This window comes from Copadichromis virginalis, linkage group LG3 (assembly GCF_057382275.1).
Source record: "Copadichromis virginalis isolate Kocher_CV1m ecotype Utaka linkage group LG3, C_Virginalis_male_GT1.1, whole genome shotgun sequence".
NCBI classification, from domain to species: Eukaryota; Metazoa; Chordata; class Actinopteri; order Cichliformes; family Cichlidae; genus Copadichromis; species Copadichromis virginalis.
Window position 1 is genome coordinate 13210438 of NC_140620.1, and position 21821 is coordinate 13232258.

The following is a 21821-nucleotide window of genomic DNA, read 5'->3' on the forward strand; positions in this document are numbered from 1 at the left end:
TGACTCAACAGGTGGGGTTACAACAGCAGTAAAATCATTGAATCCAATACCCTTTCCAAAAAAGGTTTTCTGCAGAGACGAAAGGACAATAGAGGAGTCATAAGTATCCCCCCACAGGAAGAATGCATGAAATGAGGTGATGAGGGTTGATAGAGGCCATAAAACAGGAGTGCTGACAAAGGCCTGCAGCCTTGAAGATAACTGAAAGCCACATTGACAAACAGCAAAACTAACTGGTGTGTTTGTTATACCCATGTCTGCATACATTTGGACTCTGGTCATATGGACAGTGATAGAAACAACTGGAAGAGACATTTATGAAGCTCTGAGGAACTCAAACCACTCTGCATGTGTGATTTACACACCTGGAGGAGATGCACCACAAAGCTGGAACGATTTTGCAAATGTTAATTTCTATGTTTGACTGTTAACATTCATTTGCTTACTTGGAGGGTGTCAATGGAAAATTGTATTTAGTAGTCAGTATAATCTTTTAGTGATATAAGTTTGCATATGGTAGAATGCTGCATGTAATCATTTGTGTGTAGAAGTATATAGTTGGTGGCATATTGAAAGAATGTCTCATCCTAGGAGTTCTGTAACATTCTAGGGCAGTGGTTCTTAACCTGGGTTCGATCGAACCCTAGGGGTTCGGCAGAGCCTCCACCATGACATGCACGGCTCATTTTGTGCACCAATAAAAACATATCTATGTCTTGAATTTGAAAATTTTTTTTTCACTAAAGAGGGGTTCAGTGAATGCGCATATGAAACTGGTGGGGTTCGGTACCTCCAACAAGGTTAAGAACCACTGTTCTAGGGTGTTCACCCCACATCCTAGGAGCATGAGAGAGGTCGTACCTTGTCTTATTGTTTTATGGTAGGATTAACGTAGCTATGTCTGTTTTAGTCTAAGTGCCTTTTGGTTTGATGAACTGCTGGACTTTGAGACCAGCAGGTTTAGGGAAGATCTTATGGGGCCACACTCTGACCCCCCCCCCCCCACACACACACACACACACACACACACACACCCACCCAATGAAGTATAAAATAAAGACCGGGGCAGTTTCTCAGGCGCAAGTCTCTCAGTCCGGAGGCTGCCCTTGCTTGCAAGAAATTCTGTGTGTTTCTCTTCTCTGAGTCTTTGCTGAAGAAGTATTTTAGAATATATTCCTTAACAGAGAGAACGATGCTCGTCACAGTTCTCTCCATCATGCACGAGCAACACAAAGAGCTCTGGTGACTTGCGTCTTGTCTTTGCCATTGTAGTAGAATTGTCTTGGCGTTCCAGCAATAGGTCTGTGCTAGATGAACGTATCAGCAACCTTCAAACACGTGTGGAGAATTCATTATTTCTTTGACAGATTCTTTAGTAAATAACAGAAAAAAGAAAGTAAGAGAAAAATCACCTGCACAAGTGCCGAGGTAGGTCTCCCTGCAGAATTGGTTTTCCCTTCATCAGGAGCAGCGCTGGGCTGTTTAAATCACGGACAAACAGGATCCTACAGTTGTTTATGTTTTTAAACCCATTTTGCACAGAGAGGCATTTTTTGGAAAATGCATTGATAGTAATGTTGAATATTATTACACATCAAAAAAAATAACTACAGTAAAATAATCACATCGTGACGCCTCTGCCTTTCTAAATGGAGGGACAGTAACTGTGTGTGTATGTAAGCGTGTAAAACCTGAAGATGGTAAGATTAACAGTATTTTGTCTCTATCTGCCATTCTGCTATTCATCTCAACAATAACGTGGCGCACAGCGTGGCGTGAAAATAGCCTCATGCAATGGAGCAAAATATGGGTGTGTGTGGTTGGAGGATGTGTTCATGCGCACAAAGGGGGGGTGGAAATTTTTCTTGTAAAACAAAGGGGGGCCCAGCAAAACAAGTTTGGGAACCACTGGTTTAAACGATGTTAGCACAGAAATATTAGCTTCTGTCATGACTGATGAAGTTACTGGTTAATAAAGTTTCCAGTAAAGTGTTTAATCGCAGCCACAGATTGACTCTAAATATCCCGTTTTTCTTTAGTGCATCTGTAATAAATATGTGCAAGTTTCAGTGCTTCGTTTAAACTGTATGATACTTATACTGACCCAGGGTCAGTGTAAAATACAATCCTAGCTGTGTGAACAAAGCCTGGCTCCTTTAATCCTGCATGACAAACCTCAGGATGCAGGCTATTATTACTCTTTCCTGCTGGCACACCTGTCACACCTGAGAGTCAGCTAGAAACTTACAGTGACGTGGACATCATGCAAAGACTGCCAGACTCTGTAATACTGCAAATGATCAGTGACTCAGGTTAACAAAAAAGAAAGTAAGAGGAAATTTAATTCTATAAAACGTGAAAAATTCCACACACATGTAACTCACCACTGTGTGAACATCACAGGGGAGAAATCGTTTCTCTGAGTCAGAGATGAGTGTCAGTAACACAGAAGTTGTCATGGTCCCCGCACCTCTCCAGCTGACAGCAGTCAGGCGCTTTGTTTTGTTTATTCTCCTCTCTCGCCTCTGCTCTCCCTTTCTCTCTCGTCCTCTCCCACTCTCTCTTTCTCCTGCCGGGGCGGAGCTCAGTATGGGCTCCTGCTCCTGGCCCACGCACCTGGAGATGATCAGCACACCTGCCGCTGATTATGAGAATTGGAGTCCTACTTAAGATGGCGAGTCTGCTCTACTCGTCGCTGGATCGTTGAGCCGTCAGCGTCAGTCGTCCTGCACTCTGCAAAGTTTGTTCGTGTCTGAACCAGGAGACTAACTGTTTCTCTGTCTGTGTATAGATTTCCCCTGGACCTGTTTTCCCTGTGCACGGTGACTGAGCGTGAGCAAGAGTGATGGAGGAAAGAAGAGGAGCTGTGTGTGGTTGCGAGGGCTGTATGGAAATCTCCCCTCCCTGGACTCCTGCCCCTTTCACTCCCGGACCCTGGAACCCTTTTTCCCAGACACCGTTGTGTGTGTGTGTGTGTGTGTGTGTGTGTGTGTCACCGTGGAGAACACTGTAAATAAATTCACTTTTGATTTGAAGAAACTTGTGGTCTGCGCCTGAGTCCGCTCCACTAATCGTGACAGAAGTAAAACTCAGTGTCATGCAGTGACTTTTACACAACCAGATCAGATGAACCAGCTCACACTAAAACATTTTGCTGCACTCTTTACACTTATTTCTTTTCTTTCTGCTTTCTGAGATAAAAGCTCTTTATTAGTAACTTTTACAACTTCTGGCAGGTTAATGTCTGAACTTTGGAGTGAAACACACCCTTAGTTACAGGAAATAACACCACTGTCTGTAACTAAGTGAATCCACCTTAACACCACCTGTGTGTGTGTGACTGCATTACACTCCCACTGCTGGGAACCTGAACAAGAACCAGAACAAAGTCTAAAATAGAAGCTGACAAACAGCTGCACCACCGAGTGACACTTTATTTTATAAACTTCACAACAGGTTTCATGTTGTGACCTGTGGAGGTGAAAAGACACAAAACCTGTTTTACAGCTTTTGAGCTGCAGGCAGGATTGAAACACACCTTAGTTAAAAGTCCAACAGCAACATTTTCTCCTCCCCTCACGTCACTCAAATGTGACAAACCAGGAAACAGGAAGATCTTCGTCCTCAGTAAAGAGAGACGCACAGACGATCAGACTGAGCTCAGACCAAAATAGCAGCTTCCTCTGAGTGAGTCCAGCTACAGGAGAGAAAAGTGGAAAACTCCAACACTGCTGCTTCAAGCTGCTGACGCTCCACACACTGAATGTGAGTTTGAGCAAAAACACGACTCAAAGGAAGTTTCAGTGAAGGTGGTAGAGGAGGGAGGGGAGCCAGGACTGACTGTACTTCCTGTCTGCTGTTTTCAGCTTCACTCACAGACTCAATGGCTTCCAGATCAGAGGAGGATCTCTGCTGTCCGGTCTGTCAGGAGGTCTTCAGAGATCCTGTTATTCTGTCATGTAGCCACAGCTTCTGTAAAGACTGTCTGAAGAGATGGTGGAGAGAGAGACCAACACACGAGTGTCCAGTTTGTAAGAGAAGATCTTCAAGGGAACCACCTTTAAATCTGGCTTTAAGAAACCTGTGTGAGTCGTTCTTACAGGAGAGAGATCAGAGAGCTTCAGAGGCTCTCTGCAGTCTGCACTCTGAGAAACTCAAACTCTTCTGTCTGGACCATCAGCAGCCAGTGTGTCACATCTGCAGAGACTCAGAAAAACACACCAATCACAGATTCAGACCCATCGATGAAGCTGCACAACAACACAAGAAGGAACTTCAGGAAACTCTGGAGCCCTTAAAGAAGAAGTTAAAGGTTTGTGAAGAAGTTCAAGTGAAGTTTGATCAAACAGCAGAACACATTAAGGTCCAGGCCCGACACACAGAGAGGCAGATTAAGGAGCAGTTTAAGAAGCTTCACCAGTTTCTAGCAGAGGAAGAGGAGGCCAGGCTGGCTGCACTGAGGGAGGAAGAGGAGCAGAAGAGTGGGATGATGAAGGAGAAGATGGAGGCTCTGAGCAGAGAGATAGCAGCTCTTTCAGACACAGTCAGAGCCACAGAGGAGGAGCTGAGAGCTGAAGACGTCTCATTCCTGCACAACTACAAGGCTGCAGTGGAAAGAGTCCAGCGCTGCCCCCTGCTGGATGATCCACAGCTGCCCTCAGGAGCTCTGATAGACCAGGCCAAACACCTGGGCAACCTGACCTTCAACATCTGGAACAACATGAAGGACATGGTCTCCTACACTCCTCTCATTCTGGACCCAAACACTGCTCAACCAGAACTCATCCTGTCTGAAGATCTGACCAGTGTGAGAGAAGGAGAGAGGCAGCAGCTTCCTGATAATCCAGAGAGGTTTGATTCGTTGTGCTGTGTCCTGGGCTCTGAGGGCTTTAACTCAGGGACTCACAGCTGGGATGTTGAAGTTGGAGACAGTACAATGTGGGCACTGGGTGTGTTAGCAGAGTCTGTGCAGAGGAAGGGAGACATAGAGTCTGGATTATGGATAATATTGTTCTTTTTAGGTGAATACTCAGCACGCTCACCATCAGCTCCATCCACTGCTCTCTCAGTAGAGAAGAAGCTCCAGAGGATCAGAGTGAATCTGGACTGGAACAGAGGAAAGCTGTCGTTCTCTGATCCTGATACTAACACACACATACACACCTTCACACACACTTTCACTCACAGGATGTTTCCATACATTCACACTGTTGATAAAGTGAAGGTGTGTCCGTTGAAGGTGTCAGTGTCAGTGCAGCAGATGAGTTGAGGATGATGATGTTTCTAATGTTGTTTCCTGTCAGTGAGTTGAAGCTGTTAAACTGCAGCTGTCCTCCTGCTGCCTCGTTGTTCCAAAGCTCTTTGTTTCTCTTTTAGTTCTCACTCTTTCTTTCTGTTTCTGCTGTCCACCTTTTCACATGGAAAATCATTTCACTGTTTCTCACTGAATGACTCCCCAAACTAGATTTGAAATTCTATCAAGTTTCTAATCATTCCAAGTGATTCATGTTTCTATTTGATGTGTAAATGGAGATGATTTAGTTTGCTGGGATATGGACTGACATGTGTTGAATGGGAGGAGCAGTTTGTTGTTGTCTTCTTGTCTGTTTATGACAACAATAAATATGTTGTTGAAACAATGATTCATGTTTAACTCCATATATGAAATGTTTCTGCTCTTTGAATTCTGTTTGATTAAAGACTTTCTTCATGACACAAATGAGATTTCAGTGTATTAATAGAACTAAATAAGCTCAGAGTTGAAAGGCTGGAGTATTATGTACGTGCTTCACTGTCAGGATCTTCAGGGGGATTCAAAGGGAAACATCAAACTGCTGTAATGAGATAAACTAGTTGGGCTGAACACACTTATCTGTAGTTTGTCTCCATCCAGGATCATCAGAATATAATGAACATGTGTGAAGAGCCACAAAATGCTGCTGCCCTCTCAGCATGATGAGCTCCAGCCTTTGTTAGCAGGACAACAGGAAACATGAGACAACTTTCAGAGACAGTAACCAACTGTGGCCACAAGATGGCAGCAGCTGATCTGAGATCCTTTATTGGACAGAAGGACTCTGCTCTGTGACGTCATCAGAGAGACGGCCTTCACTCTGATAGATCTGACGTCATGTCTGCACTGCGATGATGAAAGCTGATAAACACATTGTTATTGATCCATGAAATCACCTCTGTCCTCTCAAGTGTAGCTGTTTACAGAGCTGAAGAAGTCCTTCATCATCAAAACAGACAAACATGTATTTCCTGTATTAAGTGACGTCATCCTCACTCTGACCTCTTACATACATTCTGTTCAGTTTTCCTGCTGTAAGAAATAAACTGTGTGAAAATAGAAATGCAGGGAAACATCCATTAAGTGAACAAAGTCCAAAGAAATAAACTTGGACTGTTTTTTGAAGCCTAAATATCAAATCAAATCAAATCACTTTTATTGTCACATCACATGTGCAGGCACACTGGCACAGCACATGCGAGTGAAATTCTTGTGTGCGAGCCCCACAAGCAACAGAGATGTGCAAACACAACAACACAAACCAGCAAATACAAGAATGGCTACATCTGAAACTAATAAATATATGTACAATATATAATAGTGTATGCATTTCTGGATGTGTATACTAAATATTATCCTACGTGTGTGTGTGTGTGTGTGTGTGTGTGTGTGTGTGTGTGTGTGTATACACATTTTTACAAATTAAATAGTAATAATAATAAATAAAATATATAAAAATATACAGAGTTGAATATGTGCAAAACAAGTGGCATTTATATACAGTGTGGAGTGCATAATGTTGAAGTTCCCGTAGTGAAGCTGAGGTGTCTATGACGTGTTCAGCAGTCTGATGGCCTGATGGAAGAAGCTGTCTCTCAGTCTGCTGGTACGGGACCGGATGCTGCAGAACCTCCTTCCTGATGGAAGCAGTCTGAACAGTTTATGGCTGGGGTGACTGGAGTCCTTGATGATCCTCCCCGCTTTCCTCAGGCAGCGCTTCCTGTAGATGTCTTGGAGGGAGGGAAGCTCACCTCCAATTATCCGTTCAGAGCACCGCACTACTCGCTGGAGAGCTTTGCAGTTGTAGGCGGTGCTGTTGCCATACCAGGTGGTGATGCATCCAGTGAGGATGCTCTCAATGGCACAGTGATAAAAGGTCCTGAGGATGCGGGGGCTCATGCCGAATCTTTTCAGTCTCCTGAGAAAGAAGAGGCGCTGCTGCGCCTTCTTCACTGTTTTGTTTGTGTGTACTGACCATGTAAGATCCTCAGCCAGATGTACTCCAAGGAACCGGAAGCTGCTCACTCTCTCCACAGCAGCACCGCTGATGGTGATGGGGGTGTGTACTTCTCTGCACCTCCGGAAGTCCACTATCAACTCCTTTGTCTTTGCGACGTTGAGGGTGAGATGGTTGTCTTGACACCAGTGGGTCAGGGCGCTGACCTCCTCCCTGTAAGCCGTCTCATCACCGTTGGTGATAAGACCCACCACTGTAGTGTCGTCGCAAACTTCACAATGATGTTGGAGTTGTTAGTGGCTGTGCAGTCGTAGGTGTAGAGTGAGTACAGGAGAGGGCTCAGTACACACCCCTGTGGAGCACCAGTGTTCAGTGTGATGGGGGATGAGGTGATGCTGCCCAGTCTGACCACTTGGCGTCTGTCAGACAGGAAGCTAAGGATCCAGCTGCAGAGGGAGCTGCTCAGTCCTAGATCCTGCAGTTTCCTGTCCAGCTTCGAGGGAACGATGGTATTGAATGCTGAGCTGTAATCTACAAACAGCATTCTCACATACGTGTCTCTCTTCTCCAGGTGTGACAGGGCAGTATGTAGTGTCAGGGCTATGGCATCATCAGTGGACCTGTTGTGGCGGTATGCGAACTGTAGAGGGTCCAGTGAGTCGGGTAGTGCAGAGCGGATGAAGTCCCTGACCAGCTTCTCGAAGCATTTGCTCACGATGGGGGTCAGGGCTACAGGTCGCCAGTCGTTCAATGAGGAGATGGTGGAGGATTTGGGTACAGGGACGATGGTGGCCATTTTGAAGCAGGCTGGGACTACAGACAGAGAGAGGGAAAGGTTGAAGATGTGTGTGAACACTCCAGCCAGCTGAGCCGCGCATGACTTGAGGATGCGGCCGGGAATCCTGTCCGGACCAGTAGCTTTGTGCGCGTTCACCTTCCTGAAGCACCTCCGCACATCCTCCTCAGACACAGTGTGCGCACTGACGTCATCCGCGGTGCGCACACTGTCCGGTCTCTTGGTGTTCGCTGTGTCGAATCTACCGTAGAATACGTTTAGATCCTCACACAGAGAGGCCGTGGTCTGCGGTGTGCTGGTTTTCCCTCTAAAGTCTGTGATCGTGTTTAGTCCCTGCCACATACTCCGAGGGTTGTCAAACTGTTGCTCCACCCTGTCCCTGTACTCACGTTTGGCTGCTTTGATCGTCTTCCGGAGTTGGTAATGTGCGTGTTTGTAGTCCGATGTGTTCGCGGAGGCAAAAGCGGTGCTCCGTGCCGCCAGTGCCGCGCGAACATCTCCGTTAATCCAGGGTTTTTGATTTGGGAAGGATTTAACTGTTCTGGATGGGACGACATCTTCCACGCATTTCCTGATAAATCCACAGACTGAGTCTGTGTACTCATCAATGTCTCTAGCGGCCACGTGAAACATTTCCCAGTCCGCGTGATCAAAACAGTCCTGCAGCGCAGACTCCGATTGGTCCGTCCAACAGTGCACCGCCCTCCGGGTTGGAGCTTCCTGTTTCAGCTTCTGCCTGTAGGCGGGCAGGAGCAGGATGGAGCAGTGATCTGATTGGCCGAATGGGGCACGGGGGAGGGCTTTGTACGCATCCCGGAAAGAGGTGTAACAGTGGTCGAGTAGCCGGTCTCCACGTGTGTTAAAAGGAATGTGTTGATGGAGTTTTGGTGAGACTTTCTTCAGGTTTCCCTTATTAAAGTCTCCGGCTGTGATAAACGCTGCCTCTGGGTGTGCGGTTTCCTCACTGCTGATCGCGCTGTACAGTTCCCTGAGTGCTCGGTCAGTGTCGGCTTGTGGGGGAATGTAAACAGCCGTAATAATCACTGCTGTAAATTCTCTCGGTAGCCAAAATGGCCGGCACTTAATCATCAGGTACTCCAGGTCCGGTGAGCAGAAGGATTTGACCGGGTGCACGTTTGCATAATCACACCAGCTGTTGTTGATCATGAAACATACACCACCGCCTCTGCTTTTCCCAGTAAGATCCTGTGACCTGTCCGCGCGATGCACAGAGAACCCCGGTAGTTGTATTGCGGAGTCCGGTACCTTGTCCGATAGCCAGGTTTCTGTGAGGCAGATCACGCAGCAGTCCCGCATCTCTCGCTGGAATGAGATCCGTGCCCGAAGCTCGCACAGCTTGTTCTCCAGAGACTGCACATTAGCCAGTAATAAACTGGGTAACGGTGGTCTGTAAGTGCGCCGTCTCAGTCGAACCAGAACGCCAGATCTTCTCCCTCTGCGTCGGCGTTTGCGGCCTCCAGGGACAGAGAACAAAGGCGTCTCAGGTGAGATGAATGGGGGGTCTGCAAACGGAGCGTCCGTGTTGCAAAACTTGAACTCCGGAAAGTTATAAGAAAGACCGTCTTTTATGTCCAGTAAGGTTTGTCGGTCATACACAAGGAGACAAGTGCTGCTTGTGAAAAAATAAAGGAAAAGTAAAATTAAACACAGAAGAAAGCCGTTGCTTGGGGGAGGCTGCGACGAGGCTGCCATACTCGGCGCCATCTTGGCACATCTGGCAGTGAAGTGTTTATGAATCAGCTCCGTCAGATTTAATCCAACAGAATAACATGTAAAACACTCCAGGGCTTTTACTCTGAAACTTTCTCCAGAGCTGTCTGGAGTTTTCTTACATTAAAATATTCTGGGATTACCAGACTGTCCACATCATGTGTCACGGTCCGGGGCAGCGGCCGTGTGAAGGGTGGAAGGAGGACTCAAACGCAGCACTATTTCAGATGTGAGGGTGATTTATTGATGACATCAAACATAAAGTGGAGAGGGCAAAACAGAACTAAGGATGAACTAAACTGGGTGAAACTACACAAAGGAGTGGCAAACCTGAACATGAAGGGAGAACAGCAGGGAGAGCACGCAGGGGATTACACCAGGTATGAACACAGACGACGCGACGAGGAGCAGAGGAAATCACACACTATAAATACACAAAGAGATACTGGGAAATCACACACAGGTGGGGGAAACAGCTGGACCTGATTAACCTGACGAGACAGGGGAACACTAACACCAGGGACCAACAGAGGGAGCACAAACCCAGAACCCAGTGTCTAAAACCCCAAACACAAACCATCCCAAAACAGCCATGAATAATAATGAAAGTAATAACAATAAGTACATAAACATAAAGTCACTGAGTCATGGCCGCAGGACCATGACAGTACCCCCCCTTCAAGGGCTGGCCCCAGACAGCCACAGAAACACACCACCAGACCCGGGCGGGCGGCAGGGGGCCCAGGACGGAGGGACCGGGCCACGACCAAAACGGAGGCCCCAGAGTCCCAAACAAATGTTCACAAAAGTCACAGGGGAGCAGAGTCCGAAGCACAGTTCAGGCGGCCGGCCCCGAAGAAGGCCGTGGCGGCGTGTAAAGAGTCCGGGAGGCTGTCCACGAAGAAGGCCGTGACGGCGCGCAAAAAAAGTTCAGGGGGCCGGCCGTGCGGAAGGCAACGGCGGCCGCTTAGGCGTTGGCGGTCCGGGGGCTGGCCGTGCGGAAGGCAACGGCGGCCGTTCAGGCGTTGGCGGTCCGGGGGCCGGCCGTGCGGAAGGCAACGGCGGAAGGCAACGGCGGCCGCTCAGGCGTTGGCGGTCCGGGGGCCGGCCGTGCGGAAGGCAACGGCGGCCGCTCAGGCGTTGGCGGTCCGGGGGCCGGCCGTGCGGAAGGCAACGGCGGCCGCTCAGGCGATGGCGCCCAGCCAGTAGCCTAGCCAGCGGACCAGAAAACGGCCGTTTAGCTCCAGACCCAAACGAGGCCGGGCCAGGCGAGGCTGAGGACACGTAAGCCGGGACCGCAGCAGGCAGAGACGAGGATGCAGACACGAAGGCTGGCAGAGACGAGGATGCAGACACGAAGGCTGGACCAGACGAGGATGCAGACACGAAGGCTGGTCCAGACGAGGATGCAGACACGAAGGCTGGACCAGACGAGGATGCAGAAGGTGGAGCTGGACCAGGCGAGGATGAAGCAGAAGCAGAAGCTGGAGCTGGACCAGACGGAGATGAAGCTGGAGCTGGACCAGACGGAGATGAAGCTGGAGCTGGACCAGACGGAGATGAAGCTGATGCTGGACCAGACGGAGATGAAGCTGATGCTGGACCAGACGATGCTGATGATGCTGGACCAGACGATGCTGAGGATGAAACCAGACCAGACGAGGATGAAACCGGGCCAGGCGAGGATGAAACCGGGCCAGGCGAGGATGAAACCGAGCCAGGCGATGAAGAAGCTGCAGCTGAAGCTGGGCCAGGCGAAGCTGACGCTGTAGCTGAAGCTGGGCCAGGTGAGGATGAAGCTGGACCAGAATCAGGCGAGGATGAAGCTTCAGGCTGAGGCGTGGCAGTAGCAGGTGGTAGCGCTGCAGGTGATGATACTGCAGGAGGCGGCGCTGCAGCCACAGGTGGAGAAGCAGCCACAGGTGGAGAAGCAGCCACAGGTGGCCGGACGGGATCCTCGGGCCCCCCAGCCGACGTGGCAGTCAGTGTGGCATGAGGCTGGATGGGCTCCTCGGGCCCCCTAGCAGGCAAAGCAGGAGGCTGGACGGGCTCCTCGGGCCCCCCAGCAGGCGAAACAGGAGGCTGGACAGGCTCCTCGGGCCCCCCAGCGAAAACAGCCGCAGAACCAGTGGGCACCGGGGCCCCCGGCACACACGAAACAAAACCAGTAGGCACGCGGGCCTCTGGCACATGTGAAACAAAACCAGTAGGCACGCGGGCCTCTGGCACATGTGAAACAAAACCAGTAGGCACGTGGGCCTCCGGCACACATGAAACAAAACCAGTAGGCACGTGGGCCTCTGGCACATGTGAAACAAAACCAGTAGGCACGTGGGCCTCTGGCACATGTGAAACAAAACCAGTAGGCACGTGGGCCTCTGGCACACATAAGGAGGGCTGCAGCTGCGCAGAGCACTGACCCTGCTCAGGCAGTGATAGCCCGGTGCAGTTCACAGCTGGCATCTTGGCCACTAGGGGTCCAGAGTAAGCTGAGGGCTGTAACCCAGCCTCTGGGGAAGCCCCGGAGAGAGCAACAGTCTCTAAGGTTGCCAGCTTTTGAGGAACAAGTCCGTAGTGAAACAGTTTATCTCCCTGCTCAGAAACAGCGGTGGAAAAACAGTGCGAAAATTGTGGCTCAGCCATTACCGTAACTGTGGGCTGTAGCGATGCTAGCGGTGGTGGTGGCTGAGTGGCTGACTGGAGCGGCGGTAGAACATGTAATTGTGCCCCTAGGGAGGCTAACGGAGGAGCTACAGACTGGGAAGCTTGTAGCTGGACACAGAACTGAGCCGGAGAATGGCGATACAGTCCTGGCTCAGAAGGAGCGGCAGAGACACAGTCTGTCAGTTTAGCAGCGGGTTTGTACACGCCCACTTGGGAGGGATCCGTTACCACGAAGGTGGGTAAGCGATCCGTACAGTCTCCCATCCCGCTCTGAATAGCCCCAGAAAATAAAGTCCCGGAAACTGGGGAAAGCAATGCATCCCGCTCACTCACCGCATCGGGCTGCTCGAAAGTGAATGCAGACGGAGGGTGAAGTCCAAGGTCCAAAAGGAGAAACTCCCGCTCCCACGGACATAGCGAGCCTAGCAGCCACGGGAGACCGGTCACCAGACGCTGTAGCCGCCTCTCTATAGCGTGCTGGGACTCCCAACCCGGACCTTCCAGCCACAGGTCGATGAGCTCCTGCGTGGCATCGATTAGATTCTCCCGTAGATCCTTGGATGGGTTAAGCGCTGCTGGGTCCATATTGTGGTCGCGTCGTACTGTCACGGTCCGGGGCAGCGGCCGTGTGAAGGGTGGAAGGAGGACTCAAACGCAGCACTATTTCAGATGTGAGGGTGATTTATTGATGACATCAAACATAAAGTGGAGAGGGCAAAACAGAACTAAGGATGAACTAAACTGGGTGAAACTACACAAAGGAGTGGCAAACCTGAACATGAAGGGAGAACAGCAGGGAGAGCACGCAGGGGATTACACCAGGTATGAACACAGACGACGCGACGAGGAGCAGAGGAAATCACACACTATAAATACACAAAGAGATACTGGGAAATCACACACAGGTGGGGGAAACAGCTGGACCTGATTAACCTGACGAGACAGGGGAACACTAACACCAGGGACCAACAGAGGGAGCACAAACCCAGATCCCAGTGTCTAAAACCCCAAACACAAACCATCCCAAAACAGCCATGAATAATAATGAAAGTAATAACAATAAGTACATAAACATAAAGTCACTGAGTCATGGCCGCAGGACCATGACATCATGTGTCCTACCAAAACTTTCATCCACAAATATACCCTGACATTAAACCCAAATAGATCTGAGAGCGAGTCATTAGTATCAGTATTGTGTGTGTGTGTGTGTGTGTGTGTGTGTGTGTGTGTGTGTGTGTGTGTGTGTGTGTGTGTGTGTGTGTGTGTGTGTGAGATATTCAGGTAACTTACTGGGTTACTGCACATGCTCACACCTTTTCAGCACAACAGGTGCAGTTTGGTGTTTTACTGCCTCCTGCTGGAACAATGATGGCAGCTCTCAAGACTTTATTGGTTATTGTCATTTCGTGTTACACAGCCTGAAACGAAATACTGTTCCTCAGCAGCCTCTACAGTGCAATAACCAATATATTTTAAAAAGAATAAATACAGTTTAAAGGGAATAAGTTTAAAAAAGAGCAGCAAAAAGGCATAAATAGCTTAAAATCTAAGTTCTAAAAAAACCTCCAATTTTTATTAATATTTTATTATTTATCAAATTATTATAAACTAAAAATATTTTTTACGTGATAAACGACTTCAGTGCTTCGTCCATGACCTCCTGAAGGTAAAGGGCCCAAAGAGCCAATCAGCAGCTCTGAAACAGGAAACATGACTCATGGAGAAGTTCACAACAGTTTCAGCTGCCAGTTGTGCTCATCACCATGGAGACTGTCTCCATGGTGGAGGCAGAGTGACAGTGTTGTAGATGCTGCATTTTGAAGCCTCAGTGTTTATATTTTTGTTCACAGCCATGTAGACAGAGAGGCAGAGAGAGACAGTGCTGTCACTGAGCTACATGTGTCAGAGCTCAGATGAGGCCCACACATGTGTGTTATCTGTTGTTGCTACACACAGTTAAGATATGGAACATGTGAACATGAGACATATGAAGAGACTGAACAGATAAAATGTCCTTTATATCCATCAGTGACTTTTTATTCTTTTAAACTTGTGCTGCTTCTTTTTGACTCGAGTTAGTGTGACACTGATGGAGCTTCTTGCTGCAGTGTGTTTGGGTTTGGCTGATAACACTGGTCATGCATGTTTCCTTCATGCTCTGTGGTAAAAGTGCATCAGTCTGCAGCTCTGTGGCCACCCTTCTTCTTTTTCTCAGAAACATCCTAATTTCTTTGTTCTCACTGTTTTGCAGAGGTGTTAAGATTAAAAAATAAAAACTGTGAAAAGTTGCTGCTATTTATAAAAAGACACCATTTAATGCTTTTAATAAGCTTAAAAGAACAGAATGAAATGTCTCCATCGCTGTAGTGTAATAATATCACAGCACTGTTGCAGTAATTTTAATGTGTTTATTGTACAGAGACTGATTCAGCTGTGATCTACTCAGCAGTGACAACTGAAGACGTCCGTTATGGACAAACAACCATCAGAACAAGGAGGCCCAGGTACAGCTGCTCTTTATCTTTGACTGTGGACAGAGACGAGCTCGCTGCTCACCTTGTTTACAGCCATCATGCTAAGCTAAGCTAACCAAACCACATTGTGACTCAAGCCCAGAGCTCAGACTTCAAAGACATCAAACTCTCATCTTTCTGTCAAAAAAAACAACAAAAAGATTCCCTGTAAATTTGACCTTTTCCTTAAACTTTCCTTAAACTGCACTTCAGTTAACTTCAGTTTTATTTCTAATTTAAAATTTCATATCAGGTTTAAGTTTCAAGTTTTATTGTCATGTACAGATAAAAAGCGTAGTCACATTTACCCATTATGAAATTCTTTGGCTCGTGCTCCTAATAAATGTGTTTATTTATTAGATCTACTGATACAGCCAAAACATATAGTCACAGCGTGAGGAGATTCTGGACCCAAATGCAGGCACAGCAGCAAGGGCAGATGAATAACAAATGGAGAGCCTTTATTTTAGAGGCTTAACAAAACAGAAATAGAAGGCAAGGAACAGGAAGGAACTAACAAAACATAGACTGGGAAAGCTAAACTAAGGAACATGAGGAATATGTAAAACGAATTCAAATTCAAATTCAGATTTTATTAGTCAAATCTTAACCCTTTAAGACCTACCATAGAACCAAGTTCGCCAGAGCTTATACTATATTTTTACATGCTGTGGAGCCATTTTTGGGAGCATTTCAAGTTGCTATACATCAATACAACCATTATAGCCCAAACTTTAATAATATGTCTGCATTAGGTGCATAGTAATTACATAAATTGCAAAAAAGTGCAATAAACTACAAAAAAATTGAAAATTGTTTTTGTTTTTTTAACATATATTTCTAGTTAGAGAAATTTAAGAGGCTTATCCCTCAAAACTGTAAATACAAAAAAGTTACACAAACTAGTTTCCCACCACAGGAAATTTATTTTGAGTGTCTTCATAGTTTTATTTTTGAAATACACCAATTTTTATATACTGCAGGAAAAACGAAAATAAATATTATAGTGCAAATTTGCAAAATAACAGCATATGCATCAAAATAAACTATTTCCAGCAGTGCAATATGAGTCCTAAGCATCCCAGAAACGACACAGAAAGTCATAAACTCAAACATAACTTTTTAAAACACATAACAAGTAAAACACAAGCTCATAAGGCCCCGATAGTAAAAAACTACATTTCCGCAAAATGACGTCACTTCCGGTTTCGGGCAGGTCATGCGGTCATGTGATAGTTCGCGCTGATGGACGTAGGAAGTGTTACAAACAGCTGATGGATCGGCGAAGCGTGTTTCTGGAATATCATGTTTTTGTTGCTGCAAGTGATTTTTATGCAGTTTTTGCAAAGCTATATGTGGAAGGAAACTGTGACCTAGGACAAGCTGATGGCATAAGATGTGAGTACAACTCCTCCAGTTTCATATGCAAAAAAAATTATTGCGCTAGCTTACGTGGTTGCAGAGCTACCGGGATTTAAAAATAGTTACGCAAAACAGAGCGTGCCCGCTCCGATCGGCTGTAAAGGGTTAATAAATATGTAAATATGTATACAAATGGTTGTTTTTTTGTACTGTTTTTATCAATAAATCTCAGCAACAAAGGACATACACCCATGTGTGTTGATTTCTCCCTAAGATGGCAAACTGAAACACTCCAAGTTGGTGACTTTTGGAGATTTATTTCCCTGGATGATTGAGAATGCATCAAGATGAAACACAAAAGGAAGTTCACAGCTTTTAGCAGCTCCAGCACCCCCTCATCCACACACCCCCACTCCCCTCCCTCATGAATACCTTTTTAACAACCTAATATACATATGAATGACTAGCCAATTTAGCTTCCGCTTGGCTGAAGCTAAAGCTTAGCTAAAAGCCTACCAGTCATTTGGCTGGTGGCGGGTTTTCTAGGTAGAAACGTAGAAGCCTGGGAGTCCTAGTGTTAAACCTATGCAGCGGATATGGACTTGTGTGTGTGTGTGTGTGTGTGTGTGTGTGTGTGTGTTAATCTCTTGCGGTAAATGTCACAGGGTGAACTTCCTGTCCTATTAAGAGTAAAATATGAACATATACTTTAATGCAACACAAACCTTATAAAAGCGTTTCCTACTTAACACAGGTGAATACCTCATGAAGTTCATCAACAGAGTGCCAAGAGTGTGCAAAGCAGTGATCAAAGCAAAGGTTGACTATTTAAAAAATATAACATAAACATAACAAACATATTTGAGTTATTTCATTCTTTTTTTCTTTACTACAAAATTACACATGTGTTCATTTAGAGTTTTGGTGCCTTCAGTAACAATCTACAAAATAAAGAAGAACCATAAAATGAAAAGCTGTGTCCAAACTGTTTGTGTGTATTATGTAGAAACGTCTCCACTAGTTTCACATAAGCATGACCTCACAAAATAATTTTTAATCCAGCAGACCTGACGTTATTTTGTCCCTCCAAAGCGTAAAACACAACAAAATCATCCTGATTCCTGACAGGATTGTGGCATAATATTACACAGAATCTGACACCTCAGCTCTATAGAAGATGGATGGACTAAGCAAATTTAGTCCATCCATCTTCCTCTGCTTATCCAGGGACTGTCACTAACCAAATTTTTAAGCAGGAGAAAAATAGCACTTGTAAGGACATTGTTAGGGGTTAAGACACTTTTTCAAACACAAGTAAGTGAAATAAGACATTAATTCAACACAAGTAAGATAAAGAAGACACTGCAGACCAACTCAGAGTTTTACATGCATGGGTGTTGTTCTCTCAGTGAGATCACACACACTGAGAGCCATGCTGGGTGCTTTATTTATAAGGCAAAAAACGGGTAACAATACTTCCTCTTTTACCAGAAAAGAGGAGAGTTCAGACATAAAGTTCAGACATAAAGTTCAGACATAGCTTATCTGATCTTTCACACACTAAAATAAGAATACAGAAATATATCATGCTTATCTGATCTTTCACGCTTAAAGTAAGGATACAGAAATATATCATGTCTTGTCCAAACATCTTAAACACTTAAGCAAGGAGTGCGTTGTGTTCTCTTTTAACAATAAGCTTGGTTATGTGAGAATATATGAACACTCGATTATAAGGCATACTTGTTTATATTGCATTTGAATAAAAAGCATATTTGTTTTTACTTGATTACACTCAATGATTTGTATTTAATAAAAATCTCCTGACAGACATGAAAAGCTTTATTGACAAAAACAAGAAACCCTGCCCCTGTAATCTTTTATTTACAATATTGTATTTGGTTAAAATGTTCTGATGGTTCAAATATTTTCTTTTCTTTAGTTGTTGCAAAATAATGTGTGTGCCAGTCTCCAATGAGACATTTACAAGTGTGTAACAATATACTATGTCTATATATTTGCAGGTAAAGAGATAAAAACAGTAAATAGTTTGACCTTGGTCTAAAGATAAGTCCACACGGTTGCAGGGAATGTGTGAAAGTTGGCTGTTAATTCCCATTATGTGTGGTTACTGTATATTACTGGTAGTGATGTAGATTAGCCATGATGCTACCGATTAGCAGCTGGAGCTAATTTGCCCGTTCGTGTGGAAACCTCGTGGCGCTGTGGTGGATCTCCACCTGTACTGGGCTGTAATCACAGTGGATTCAGACCTGGGAATCACATCTTCTGTTTATGTTTATTTCATCTATGCTACTGTAAGAAGTATCGGTGTTTCGAGTTTGAAACAAGCCAGGCCACTCACCATAATGCAGTGCGCCTAAGAAACTGTGTACAAGTGTATAAAAGTGTTTTTATATATTGCAGAAGATACAGTAAAGGCAGACTCACAAAGCTGCCTAATTCTTTTTAATCAAAGTGTGTAACATATGACATCTTAAAGAATTCTTCATGTGGACATTATCCATGTTTTATTTGTGTAACACAAAGTCACTCATAATGTGACCTCTGTGTTAAATGTAGCAGTGTAGTTTTCATCTGTTGCTTGCAAAGATAAACAACAAACTGGGCAAAGATGTAAGGCTTCACGGGGTCCATAGCGCAGTGCTTTGGGTCTAGATACTTAAATACTAATTAGAAATCTCCACAATTAAAGAAGAATAAAAGCCGTGTTGCATTATTCTTTTAATCCTGATCTTGCTGAGCGACTGTGTTAAAACTTCTTTAAAGAACTGAATTGTTGTCTTATTAATTGCGTTCATTTGATATTTCAGCTTCATTAAAATTTCTCTCTTGGCAGAGGTGGAAACGTCTTTTTTCCCTCTCTCTATGTTTCCGTGCTTGGCTTGTACTGCACGTATAATTATGTACACATGTTGTGCAACTGGAACCAGATGATGTTTGAAGATTTGTAATTATCTCGCTGATATTTTCCAGAATTGAATGATTGTACAACATATATCTTTAGATTCTTAAAAGAACAAGACTTGGGTGCACAGGTATACATTTATTTGATATTTTCTCTAATCCACAAGGCACAAAAATTCTTCAGGCTTAAATATCTACATAGACTCACTTAAATCTTTTAAGAAGTGGTGCTAAAGCTTCTACAGAGCCAAGATCAGCTAAAACAGTTGTGTGTCAGTACAGGTTAATCTGATGTGTCACCAAGACTGAAGCTGCCACATTCAAATGAACATTGACTCTACATCTACATCATCAGTGTGCATGTCCTTCATAGAAGCTGCTGGGAGAGTTCAAGTAACACAATGATGAGTATACACACTTTGTACGTCAAAATGTTTTAGAAATGTTAAAGAAAACAGTATAAATGTATAAAGGACTTAAAGAAATTAAAGGAGCAAATTTTAAAATATTTGAGGAAGGATAAAAAGTAAAGACTGTTATTCATGAAACTATATTTTCATCCAACTCTTGGTAAATAAGTGGTTTAAAGCAAAAGTGGACTGTGATCTTTTCCCCATCAGCTAAGAGAAAAAGACCAAAGAGATCAGCGGGGACAGAAAAAGCAGGAGGTGGGCTGTTGTACTGCTGGCTCTGTTGCAGAGGTCACCCTGGCAGCAGCTGATTTTTCCTCCAATGTCTGCTGAGAGCTGTTCAGTTTTTGAATGTGAACAAATCGTCTTGGAGGCACAGCCCTTTAATTTAGTAGTTGTCACTCCTGCTTTCACTGAGAAAACAGAAAATATTCAACTACAAGTTTGAAAAAAGAATCACTGAATGTTCCTCTAAGCAGAAAAGAAGAAACATGCAGAAACGTAATGCTGTAGGCCCATTACCTGCTGCTGAGATGCAGTAGTCCTCATTTCCATTGCAGCTGAGAGTTTTGGTGCAGTCCTTTTCATCACACTGGAAGCACTTTTTCCCATTTGGAGAGGAGATGCTCCAATCTATGAAGCACAAAAATATATGTCATATTTCTTTCATTGATTATTTCATCAAGTGCCAAAAAACTTCAGATACACAAATACTGGATTCTTTCTCATCAAGTGAACTTGGTGAGTGAAAAAATAAATTGTCTTAAACCTCATTTTGTAACTTTTTTCACATAATTAATAAAATCTAGTTATTTATCACAACAGGAAATACTATTCCACAATACCAAGAAACATGGTGTGAATTACCAGGGACATCTTGAGATGGTATATTCAATTAAAAAAGATCAGACCCAGACATGTTTCATCGCATGCATTTTCCACATATTTCTACTAATATTGTAGTTTGATTCCAAAAATGAAAGAAAAGGCTGTAAAGGGTTTTTTTTAACTGTTCACATTAATATATATTTTCTAAAATGCATTCATGGATAAGCGGAAGCGAATGGATGGATGGATGGATGGATCACCTAATGCTGTGTCACTGTGCTATGCATGCTTTGACACTCTGAAGAGGGTCTTCCTTTGTGTCATTGTTGTTGTCATTTGCATCATGAACAAGACTGCTGAAGTGACTCAACAGGTGGGGTTACAACAGCAGTAAAATCATTGAATCCAATACCCTTTCCAAAAAAGGTTTTCTGCAGAGACGAAAGGACAATAGAGGAGTCATAAGTATCCCCCCACAGGAAGAATGCATGAAAGGAGGTGATGAGGGTTGATAGAGGCCATAAAACAGGAGTGCTGACAAAGGCCTGCAGCCTTGAAGATAACTGAAAGCCACATTGACAAACAGCAAAACTAACTGGTGTGTTTGTTATACCCATGTCTGCATTTGGACTCTGGTCATATGGACAATATTAGAAACAACTGGAAGAGACATTTATGAAGCTGTGAGGAACTCAAACCACTCTGCATGTGTGATTTACACACCTGGAGGAGATGCACCACAAAGCTGGAATGATTTTGCAAATGTTAATTTCTATGTTTGACTGTTAACATTCATTTGCTTACTTGGAGGGTGTCAATGGAAAATTGTATTTAGTAGTCAGTATAATCTTTTAGTGATATAAGTTTGCATATGGTAGAATGCTGCATGTCATCATTTGTGTGTAGAAGTATATAGTTGGTGGCTTATTGAAAGAATGTCTCATCCTAGGAGGTCTGTAACATTCTAGGGTGTTCACCCCCACATCCTAGGAGCATGAGAGAGGTCGTACCTTGTCTTATTGTTTTATGGCAGGATTAACGTAGCTATGTCTGTTTTAGTCTAAGTGCCTTTTGGTTTGATGAACTGCTGGACTTTGAGACCAGCAGGTTTAGGGAAGATCTTATGACCCCCCCCCCCCCCCCCCACACACACACACACACACACACACACACCCAATGAAGTATAAAATAAAGACCGGGGCAGTTTCTCAGGCGCGAGTCTCTCAGTCCGGAGACTGCCCTTGCTTGCAAGAAATTCTGTGTGTTTCTCTTCTCTGAGTCTTTGCTGAAGAAGTATTTTAGAATATATTCCTTAACAGAGAGAACGATGCTCGTC

At 44.9% G+C, this 21821-nt stretch overlaps 2 protein-coding genes across 2 annotated transcripts; one reads left to right on the forward strand and one right to left on the reverse strand.

Annotated features, from left to right (window-relative positions):
• The first annotated feature begins 3871 nt into the window (after positions 1–3871).
• LOC146712889 (nuclear factor 7, ovary-like) lies at positions 3872–5452 on the forward strand. Its single transcript, XM_085445554.1, has one exon. The coding sequence runs from the start codon at positions 3884–3886 to the stop codon at positions 5267–5269; it is 1386 nt and encodes a 461-aa protein (XP_085301680.1). The 5' UTR covers positions 3872–3883; the 3' UTR covers positions 5270–5452.
• A 13949-nt stretch (positions 5453–19401) lies between these two features.
• On the reverse strand, positions 19402–21102 carry LOC146712890 (uncharacterized). The gene is made up of 3 exons (XM_085437144.1): positions 21099–21102; positions 20180–20290; positions 19402–20070 (listed from the first exon to the last, which is right to left on the reverse strand). Exons 1-3 carry the CDS (start codon positions 21100–21102, stop codon positions 19868–19870), a joined length of 318 nt encoding a protein of 105 aa, XP_085293270.1. The 3' UTR covers positions 19402–19867.
• Between the last annotated feature and the right edge of the window lie 719 nt (positions 21103–21821).